The sequence below is a fragment of the Folsomia candida genome, unplaced genomic scaffold (assembly GCF_002217175.1).
Source record: "Folsomia candida strain VU population unplaced genomic scaffold, ASM221717v1 Fcan01_Sc006, whole genome shotgun sequence".
NCBI lineage: Eukaryota > Metazoa > Arthropoda > Collembola > Entomobryomorpha > Isotomidae > Folsomia > Folsomia candida.
In genome coordinates this window covers 5,398,244-5,409,488 of record NW_019091198.1, presented here as the reverse complement: position 1 = coordinate 5,409,488, position 11,245 = coordinate 5,398,244, and the positions used below count along the sequence as shown (strand labels likewise).

Genomic DNA, 11,245 nt, shown 5'->3' with positions numbered 1-11,245 from the left:
AATAAACGTCTGTGTAAAATGTGTAAATTTTCATCTTCTCACTTTTTACTTGTTTTCTTGTTAGAGATGTGTTGATTCGAAATCGGATCAGGTTTCGACTCAATTTTGTCCGGCTTACTGATACAAAAGTTGAGATTCATGTATGTACATGCGACTTTCGGTATGTAAATCCGTTGCATATTCAACGATCATATTAAGTTTTACCAAATTCATTAACAGCTACAGAGTTGTATGCGGAAATATGTTGAAACAAGAATATTTGAATTTCATAATTTATCTCAAAAGATGTACTGGCGTGGCCTATACATAAAAATTATAAATGCAAGGCCCAAACCTCTATGCACATAATTCACATACTGTTTACTACCAAAAAATACTTCATATGTGAGAACGATTAATCAAATTTCTATTCCCAGACATAAAAGTCAGTTTCTACTCGAAATGAAAAGTCGTAATGAAATAAGAAATACGATCGTAAATCTTGTAACGGATCAAGTTGAATTAGATGAGTTTTCAATTTCCAAATCTATATAAATTCCAAGTTTGTGTTCTCTGTCAATCGGGAAAGAAGTCGAAACTTCATTTTATTGACACTGACAAGCTGCAATCACCGACACTCCTCAATCTAACGAAGTTAATACCAAATCTGGCTGGAAGAGAGAAATTGCTCAGCGTGGAACTTTTCGACTGTAAATGTAACTAGATAAACATTTCTCTAAATATTTTTTTACTTACTGCATGCATGCATAAGTTAACGCCATCACCTCCTCTTCCAACTACTTAAAATTAAACACGTACCCATTCAAAAGAAATGATTTAATGATCATTAACATATAAATGTCACGCCACGCGTGTATTGATTGCGTCTTCCATATTCAACTCGTAAGCGAGGCGATTTGCTAAGCTATTCAGACTCTATTAATTTAGAACGAGTTTTACGAATCTACTACTGCCAATTCTTAATAAAACGTACGACTAACTTTATGCAGCGGAATGAATTATTGTTTGGTCAAGTGTTCAAGTAACAACTGGGTCAAAAAGTGGTAACCTTAATAATAATAACAAAAGAAGTGAAACAATGTCCATCTATTCAACAACACGCTTTGTTCTGTCGTATTGGACACGTTGATAAATTTATTTGCAATTTGTTATTTTTGCAAAAAGAACTTGAGAATTTCACTTTTTGAAAGTTAATCAGACCCTCGCGCTTATGTATGCAAATCTTTTTAGCAAACTAAGTAAGAAGAGGACGATGACAAAAAATGTGATTAGCATAACGCTGTCTCTGCTGTTGCTTCGAGCTGCAATGCAACTTCAAGTTCATTAAATCAATTGGAAGAAATTTAATCCTATCTTGTGTGAAAAGGCATACTTTATATTTATGCTTTAGAAAATGAAGTCAAGTGGTGGGTGATGAATTTAATTGTTAATTGTAATTAATATCACTGTCCTTAATTTTGTAACTGGTATTACTACAACTACTATGAATGCCAAGGAGAGTTTGTCGTTGATTTTAATGATGTGCACTAAAACATATACTTATTTATTTGCATATTAAATACATATCTACATCCATATTATGTACGTAATAGTACGTATTAATACCACAGAACTATACTATTCTATCATTTGATAGAATGATTAATACATACATTGCTCTGCTTGAGGCTCTAAGCGTGATGAAAAGTTTATACACCGATAATCGTTTTATGGTGGATAATTTAATGACAAAAAATGCATATGTCTAAAATTATTGCCCAGTGTAAAAAAATGTTTATAACCTTGCTGTGTGATCTATAGGTCACCAAATAAGGGTCAAAAACGGTTGTCTCATAACCCTACAAATTGGGGATCAGTTGAAAGCCCTTGACTAGGGCAACATGAAAAAAATTTTTTGCATTTTTTTACCTTAGGGTCACCGATTAGGTAATAAGGCCCATATTTCGTGACCCTAAGGTAAAAAAATGCAAAATAATTTTCTTCATGTTGCCCTAGTCAAGGGCTTTCAACTGATACCCCATTTGTAGGGTTATGAGACAACCGTTTTTGACCCTTATTTGGTGACCTATAGATCACACAGCAAGGTTATAAACATTTTTTTACACCATGTTCTGGCTATGAATCATCTTGCTGTACATAAAATTAGATAATACCTCGATTAATATGCCTTTATCATTTTATAAGTAAGTAGATTATACTCCAAATAATAAATAACTAAAAAGACGGGATAAAAAAAACATTGCTCGTGGATTTATTATTTAATTGATCGACTAGTATACTTTTAAGCATATAAAATATCAACCAGCAATATTTGTAGCTGTAACAAATGCAACATAAAAACTTCACTTTCATACTAAACTTTGATACTGAAATTTTGAACTAAGAACAAATTGATAATACGATGCTTGAATTTTAAAGTTATAAATGACAACACTGACTAAATTATTAAAGTGGATTGGACAATGTATAGAAACTCGATTATTAGGTTGGTATAATTCAAAAATTCAGAATTCTTTGCGGTATTTCCCCTTGCGAATTCTGTAATGAAGAATTGGTTTCACATCCGTATCGACTCCATAGCGACGTGCAAATTCCAGAGCGTCTTCTTGGTTGGAGCAACCCTTGTTCTGCGGTGAAAATCTTGACACTGATGTCAATGACCCGTTGCTCGATGATGATGACAACGTCCTTGGCTTTGCCCCATACTCTGACAATAGTTGATTTAAGTCAAAGTTCTTAGGATTTGGATACCTCATTACATCCTGTCCCTGAACCAGGCAGCACGAGCGACTTTCTTGACGACAAGGAGCTCGACCCCCTCTAATATCGCCCCCCTCGAGAAACACGTCCTCCGAGTTCGACTTTTCGTCGTCCGAAGTCCAAATGGCCTTCAATTTGTTTACATTCTCCTTCTGCTTCCAGAATTCGTTAGAATTCATTCCCGACATCGCGAATTGTCGAAAGTTTTCTTCCCACCTCGAAAATTGCATAAAAATAAACTACTAAATTTGTAAAAACATATGCAATGCATGATATGCATACACCACGGCAACCACCTTGATATAACTAACTTACGTTTTAACAAGTGGGAAGGAGTGAAGTGTAGTCAAGTTTAGCTGGGGGGGGGGAGGAGGAATAAAATAAAAACTGAAAATAAACTTTAAAACTTGAACTTGAAAATAAAAACGGTCCTTCACACGGAGCGAGCGGAGAAGAGTGAACGACCCAGATTCAAAGTAGCGCTAGTCAGTTCATGGACAGTCGGGGCGAGCACGTATTATGTTTTCAGCCCTTCTCTTTCATAATATTTTTCGTAATATCATATTTTGCATAATATTTTAGTTTTATATTTTTTCCCTATTTACTTCAATGCGAGGTGGAAGTATTTATATGTAAAACATATAGTATGTTGTTACCTACCAGAGGGTGGCCATGTAATTTACATATTTCATATTTACATGATGTAAATATTTACAAAAAATTGGCCAAAATATTTAGGAAAAATGTATGAGAAAAATAAAATAAAAATTTGATTTTGAAAATTTGAAATTTTGGGATTTGTACTTCTGAATTTAATGTTCTGGATTTTTTGTGGTTCAATTTCTTAGAGAACAAAATATCGTCTCACATCGCTGAAATATTTGTAAAATGTATGTATTTTTGGAAAAATTCCTAAAAGATGTAGGTATTTTTCAAATAATAGAGGAAAAATTGATAAAAGTTTGTATGTATGAAAACTTAGAAATATGTAAAAAATATTTGGAAATTTTTGTGAGTTATAAGAATTCAGGAAAACACCCACAACGTTCGACCACATGTCGTCATCAAGTGAAAATGTTGAAAATTGTCCGCCCTCTGGTTGTTACGCTAGTTGAAATTGAGCAAAAATTTCGAAATTTTAGTTTTGACAGTGTTAGACTTTAATTCGGACTGCAGAAATCACAATGATTTTGACCTAAAAGCTCATGAAAATGTATGTGAAACACAATTGCATGTTATTAATTTTAAGGGGACCTTCAGCGAGATGGGAGACGAGGTAAGAAGCAGGTAAAAATATTGGATAGGGTATGCACACACTGTTCTTCGAAATTTTGAAAACTACTGACCTGTTGACCTTAACGTGTCGATAGGACACTAAATATGTCTTGTCGAATGAGCTGGATGTATGGTATTCAGAAATTATCTACGGGGTACTGTTTATAGGTCCTTGTGCTACAACAAACACATACTTGCAACATTTTTTTAAATAGGCAAAAATTATACTCTCTTTTCCACATATTAAAACCCCACATCCATCAGCACATCCTACTCAATCAACGATTCGTTTGCCATGAGCTGCATAATATAAACTTTATATTATAAAGTGTTCACACAACATGCTGTACGGCTGGTAATGTAGACTTGAAATTCCAAGCGTCCCAACAAAAAATGCGAAACATTTCGTCTTTGACGACAAACCGTGAAAGGTTACGGATCCACTAGCAGAAGTTAAGTGTATTTGCAATCAGTCAAAATCGTTCAAGTCATACTTTGTCACTTTTTCACCATGCGGGTAAAAAAATACCCTGGCGTCGCCCATGGTGGCCAAATGTCCCAATTATTAACAACCAACCACCACGATACAAATGTAGTAAGTAGTTCAAATGACTATACAATACTAATAATGCGGGAATGTGGTAGCTGAGCTGTATCCTCCGTGAAAAATCTGGCAAGGAGTTGGATAACAGAAATATGTATTTGTGTTTGTGTGTGTCAAATCCTTTCTGGATTTGATCTGTCTCGCTCTTACTACCCACCAAGGATTGGTAATTGGCTTTTACTTCACATAGTTTTGACAGTTCAAGAATGCATTCCAACTCCACCAAATCCAATCCATTCTTCAACCTAAACCAAAAAATCTGTCAACTCTGACTGAACAGGCGCTTGCTGTTGAGCAAGTGAACCGCATTTGCTCAGTGTATTGTGTTTCTATTACATCTCATTCTGTTTGTACACAAGTTTATTTTACTTCTGTAACAAGTAATAAGCATTGTAGTAGCTTTTTAGAGCAGAAAGCAAACTCGAGCAAGAAGGCAAAGGACGAGAGTCAAAGATTGGAACTGGATAATTCCCAAACCCAAATAGAAATAAGACTGGAAAAGTCTTATTTCGAAGAGTGAAATATATAAGGAACCCGAAATGCATGGGGCTGTCATACATATCAAGATACATGCACTATATTGTTTGTTGTTATATTATTGAGAGAAACTAACCAGCCCCCCTTTCTAGTTGATGTTTCTCCATTCGTCAACTCAAAAGGCTTAAAGTTATGTTAACAATCAACCTGCTCACTCAAGCAAAACGACACAACATTGGCTTAGCCGTAGAAGCAGCAAGTGAGTGATTCGTATCCTATATTATTTACCAAAGTCAAGCAAAATCATAATACCGACTGTAAAATGACTGCGACTTTTTGTTTGTTTCGTAATCATGTAAGGAATTTGAAATTTCTGGAACGAACTCTGGAGGAACGGATGAGACAGAGAGGGAAAGGGGGATTCTTGTTGCATGCATTGATTGAAAGTTGGCCGATGTGTCAATGAGTTGCTTGACTAAAACTGACCTTTATTACCAGTCTACCTAATTTTATGACACAATACGTTCCATTGTTTAGTAGTTCAAAATGAAGCGTGTATGAGTAAATAACTTCCTAAAATTTAAACCTGAATTTAACGAACTTTACTTCCTTCCGCTAAATTTGAATGCAACTGATCAAGCAGATGCCATTGTGGTGCAATTCAAGCGGAAACATGGCTTTTACTCCTGACTTATTTTAGTGATACCCTCGAAAGCGCATAAGCAGCATATGCCCAACAACCCAAATTTCACTGAGCTGTGATTAGTACAAGTCACATAAAGCATGTTTTTCCCGAAATTTTGAACTGGGTTCCTGTTCATTGTACAGTTTGGTCTTTGTTACCCGGTTTTGGTTTACCAATCCTTGACACTTTCGGCAGATGATGAATTTCGGGTTAGTGAACTGTAATCTAGCGATCTTCTTTGTCACAATCAGCCCGATTTGTATTGCTACTACGGCATGACACCATACACGCGTAACTGTCACAAATAATAATTTTGCCGGAGATAAGGATGATTAAATTAATCTCGGCTTTGCTAACTGGTTAACAATGAAGCTCACATAACCATCCTTAAGTTTTTCAATAATTCAATAATTTTGGATTTGAAACCTCACTACTACCAGTCTGCATGACTAGCAGACGTCAGACTTCATAATTTAATCTTCTCATATATATGTATGTACATGGTAAAAATGCACATATCCAAAATCACAATTTGCTGGTTCATCAAAATATTCAATCGACAGCAGCGTCACAGGGACACACAGGACTCTTTATACGCATGGCTTCTCTGTTCTTTGCAATAACAATGATAAACTCAACAATCGCAGAGGGAGATACAATAAGTGGTAATCAGGCACAAAAATAAGCAAAGCATCGGGCATGGTGATCATCAAGTCGATCAAGTACTTTACTTGGTGGCTCTTCTGTGTCTCTTCTCTCTCTCTCTTTAGGTCAGTGGTTTCGGTAATAACAATAATAAACAAAATCTATTCATTCGATGCGATCCGTCTGGGTTTCTGGCTGGCTGTGGTACTTAATATCCATCCGCAGGAACCTCATTCACCGAGTATTCATCAATTTCTGAATTCGACAACTCAACATTAACCAAGGTTTCAATGATTCAACGATTCTTCAACTTTCCATTGTTGGGTGCACTTCTCATTTGTAGGGTTGTTGTTGGTGGGACCAAAATGTCGTTTTGACATGCATGCTATGACGATGAACATGGGAGAAGAGGCAGACAAAGCATGAAATATTTTAATCAAGACTCGCTCGTGACAATACTTAACCACTAGATTGGATTTTGTGTTGGTCGGTTACTGGTGAGGTTTGCTACTTGATAAGCTCCCTACGACAGGCAGCACGAGGACCCACGCATTTTCTTTCCCACTCTCACTCTTTCTCTATAGGGCCACTTCTGGTGCAAATTAATGAACAATGGCGACAACAATAACAGAGCACGACAGGGACAACAACTTTTCTCATTGTGTCGTTTATTCCATTAACCGCTCTGAGATTTGATGGTTTCAAACTCAAGTATTTCAATTAGTGAGAAAAAAAGTTATGAATATGCATACAATGAGCTTTATTTATTTTAATGACATTTTACATGCTAAGGTTTAGACATATATTTTTAATTTGAGCTGATAAGGACCGATTTTCCTATAAAATACGTCGCGACAAGTAATATGTAGTTGTCAATAAACGTGAGCAAACTCAATTCCTCGTGTCCTCTTGAATTGTAAGTAAGTGGAGTGGTGTTTGGTGTGGTGCAAGTTGCTGAGAAATGTCACGAAACCAAACCATTCGTTCCCCGTCAGCCGATGAGATCCAACCCTCCGAGAAAGGAGGAAAAGAAGAAGAAGTCATCAGGAGGAACTGTCAACGTCTCGAAACTCATTCAACCAGCAACGCCACGCAAGGCGACGCACAACGGTGGCGTAGAAGTGTGTGTGGTGTGTTCTTCTGGTGTGGGGCACGACGACGACGACGGTGTGGATAAACTTGTTGGTTTCTGGGATACAAGATCTACTTGAGATTTCAGTAGTGATGTGGTGCATTTGGCAATCATTATGTCAGGAAGGAGTAATAGTTAATTCAGCAGTAATGGATGAATGTAAGTGTGTGTGGCTTGGCTGTTGGATAGGAAAAGGCTTCTCTGGAGGAGTTGGAGGAGAAAAGCACTCAGTCTCCAAGAGATAAATGACACATTCCAACATCCTAAAATCCATGCATGTATTCCATCCGTAAATGCCATGCCATACAATTCCGTCAATTCGTTCTCTCGAATCTTATTGAGCTGCTGCCTTTCCCCAACCCTGTCACTTTTCTCTCGCGTGTCTAATGAGCTCGGGCCAACAATTCAAATCGTCACGTTTTATGTGCTTCCTATTTTCACTGAAAATATTTACCAGGTAGCTGTTAAATAGTGCTAACCAGCTTACTTTCACTTTCATAAAAGATTGTGATATACATTACTCGGTGCATATGGAACCATATGCACCACACAAAAATCAAAATTAGCCGTTTTTTTCTGGTCATGATAGGTTTCCAAAAAATCATTGCCGAAATGTTCCGCCATTTGCAGTTTCGTTGGTGCGTGATCTTTCTTTTTGGGCTTAAAATCCGAATGTAAAAATATATGTATGTAATGTAAACAGGGTGAAACAACTATTGAATAGATTTGTGCTCGTCTTGAGATATACATACTTCAATCGTCTGAAAATATCTGCTTGTTTTTCTCAGGATGATGGTAATGTCTTGGTGGTTATTTAGTAATGCCCCAACAGTGCAATTGGTGTTATTCTTTCTACTACAACAGTCAAAGCTGATGGGGTGACAGTTATTTCGTAGGAGTCGTAACGAGCATGTTCTGCTTTAACAGCGCATATCTTACAACAGGATCAATTAGGATGGAAGAGTGTTGAACAAGCAACTATTTATAACTGGGAAACGAATATAACTTTGGACTTGATGATTTAGAGTGATGAATATGAGACATCTTTCAGCATGGTGATAAAAAAGTTCAGTATTTGTACTATTTTCAATTTCCACATTATTATAATAACAAATTTGTTTTGTTTTATTACCAAATATAACAACGAGTACGTATAATAAATCATAAAAAAGACTGCCCATAAGGGAAACTTCTTTCTAAGAAATGATTAAAATTTTGAAATTAATTGTAACCATTAAAAAAATATGACAAATAATTAACTAAAGTTGGACATCTCGTCCCGAGTCATCGTGTAGTCCTGTTAATTCTGTCAAAGCAGCAGCAGCAGCAGCGAGCTCTCAACGGCCGCGTCCCCTCCCTCTACGACCAGGCTCAAGCTCAGTTTCTTGCTCATCATCCATGTCGGTTTCGTCTTTGTCGCTTGTGGCGCGAATAGCAACTTCGCTAGATCGACCCCGACCGCGTCCCCTCCCTCCACGACCAGGCGTAAGCTCAGTTTCTTGCTCATCATCCTTGTCGTTATCTTCTTCATCGCTGGTATCACGAGTAGCAATTTTGCTAGTTTGACCACGACCACGACCGCGTTCCCTCCCTCTAGCAGCGCCCCTTCCTCCACGACCAGGCTTAAGCTCAATTTCTTGCTCATCATCCATGTCGTTTTCTTCTTTATCGCTCGTGTCACGTCTGACAATTTTGCTAGATCCACCGCGTCCCCTCCCTTTAGCAGCACCCCTGCCTCCACGACTAGCCTGAGGCTCAATTTCTTGCTCATCGTCCCTGTCGTCTTCGTCTTTATCGCTTGTCGGGCGAGCACGAATTTTGCTAGATCCACCACGACCAGCCTGATGCTCAATTATTTGAGTATCATCGTCATTTTCGTCGTTGTCTCGATTATCAATTTTGCTAGATTGAACAGGACCAGCATGAAGCTCAGTCTCTTGCTCATCATCCACATCGCTTTCGTCTTCATCGCTTGTGGCGCGAGTAGCAATTTTGCTAGATCGACCACAACGTTCCATCCCCCTGCTCTTCTTGGGTACTCGCCCTTCGATAGTGTGGAGCCCACGCTTGCGCAATTCTTCATTCACTCTGGCTTGTACGACCGTAGTGAAATCCTGCTCGCCCGAAACTTCAAACATTCCAGGCACGGAAATGATTTGCTGACGAAAAAAACAAATATTACTCAACTGATCTTATCGACTTGCTCTTATCCGACTTATTCCCTTGTTTACCCGTAATATTCCTCCATGTAGAGCTGCCACCGGGACCGTGACAGTTACACTTGGCCCATCACCAACGACAGGTTGAACAAATACAGAAACCGGGACCGTTTGCGCGGGTGGAAGGATGTAGACAGCATCCCCTTCAGCTATATCTGCGTTAAACCAAAAAAAAAAGATGTTTACAATAGTTTGGATTGAACTAATTGTTTAGTTAGCTAACTTTTAACTTACCGTTCATTGATGACGAAGGCCCCGCAGATGTCGATGGGATTTCGCTCTCCTCCATGACCCTGTTGTCCTTGAAATCCGTCACAGTTCCCATTTCGGCCAATTTTTTTCGCCACTGGACACCCAAATCGACAAGGACGGTTTCATCTATCCCGGCCGCATACAGGTTGCGAAGCTTAGTGTCAATGACGTGTTGATAATGTTGATGCTATTAAAGATCGAGATAATGCATAAATAATTAATTAATTACTCGAACACCAATTTAACAACCTTACCACAGACACCTGGGAAGTTTTAGTTATCGGTGGAGTCGCCATCTTGATTCGAATCTATGATCAATTCCCTAAAACAAATAAAAAGAAGGTTAACATTTAACAATCATTTTTTGAAATTATGAATTATTTTTTAAAAAGTTTTTTACTTTATTTTTCTCGGAAACCAAAAATTCAGTCAGTCAGCCAGCCACGCGTTCTCCTCTCGTCTCCGTCCAGCAGATGACTCTCTCGACAGCCTCACGCAACTCTGTTCGTCTCAAGTTGCCTCATCGTCTCATATTATAAAACTCTTATTTAATTCTATTTACAAATCGGATGTTGAATTTAAACATCGGTTCTAAACTATAACTATGCATTGCACACTTTTTAACCAACAACACAACAGCTTGCACAATGCCACCCAATACGTTCGTAATTATGGCTCATTCCAATGTTGTCCTTAGCTTTTCTTCTTGCATGGTACACTTCAGTGGGGTCGTCGTCGTGAGGGCGGTACGGCTTTCTTGGCGGAGGACATAATAACCGAAACAGCAGAGTCAAATATCTCAATACTCCCACCTCTCTGCTACCCTGCTTCTTCGGGTCATGTTTAGCCTGACAATCGTTAAAATCTTTAACCACATCACCCACCTTCTGCTCATGGCTTGTTATTCTGGATTCCGAGAAACTTTTGCGCCCCATCATTTCCATCATATGAAAATCCTACTATTGAACTTACATATTTCCCCGAGTAGTAAATACTGCGATTTATTCAGGACCATACGAATCCATCTCTTTCTCTCTAGGCCTGGAGCTGGTTTGGCTGCGTGGGGGATGTTAATGAATCATTTGTATTTGCCAACCCATAGAATTGAGAAGGCATTAACCGAAACAAATTGGTGCGTAGGAATGCCCGTCTAATAATGTCTCCTCGAAATCCTTTTACTCATACATACCTCGTGG

General features: G+C 38.1%; 1 protein-coding gene and 1 long non-coding RNA gene across 3 annotated transcripts; both read right to left on the bottom strand.

Moving 5' to 3' along the window:
• Nucleotides 1-1,511: 1,511 nt before the first annotated feature.
• LOC110851322 lies at nucleotides 1,512-3,247 on the bottom strand. 2 transcript variants are annotated; one of them, XR_004835178.1, is made up of 3 exons: nucleotides 3,076-3,247; nucleotides 2,104-2,976; nucleotides 1,512-1,744 (listed from the first exon to the last, which is right to left on the bottom strand). It is a non-coding gene; the product is annotated as an uncharacterized LOC110851322 (long non-coding RNA). The 2 variants fall into 2 exon arrangements; XR_002548038.2 differs by having other exon boundaries at nucleotides 2,154-2,976; nucleotides 3,076-3,246.
• Nucleotides 3,248-8,721: 5,474 nt separating this feature from the next.
• LOC118435983 (dentin matrix acidic phosphoprotein 1-like) lies at nucleotides 8,722-10,588 on the bottom strand. Its single transcript, XM_035852573.1, has 5 exons — nucleotides 10,450-10,588; nucleotides 10,304-10,371; nucleotides 10,032-10,236; nucleotides 9,810-9,952; nucleotides 8,722-9,737 (listed from the first exon to the last, which is right to left on the bottom strand). The coding sequence occupies exons 2-5, from the start codon at nucleotides 10,343-10,345 to the stop codon at nucleotides 8,916-8,918; spliced, it is 1,212 nt and encodes a 403-aa protein (XP_035708466.1). The 5' UTR covers nucleotides 10,346-10,371; nucleotides 10,450-10,588; the 3' UTR covers nucleotides 8,722-8,915.
• Between the last annotated feature and the right edge of the window lie 657 nt (nucleotides 10,589-11,245).

Bases quoted from the DNA above. Each gene is read 5' to 3' on its own strand.
- LOC118435983 (XM_035852573.1), bottom strand. From the start codon at position 10,345: ATGGCGACTCCACCGATAACTAAAACTTCCCAGGTGTCTGTG. The intron at 10,237-10,303 runs GTAAGGTTGTTA...GATCTTTAATAG, and splicing joins AAACTTCCCAGGTGTCTGTG to CATCAACATTATCAACACGT. The intron at 9,738-9,809 runs GTAAACAAGGGA...TTTTTTCGTCAG, and splicing joins TACATGGAGGAATATTACGG to CAAATCATTTCCGTGCCTGG.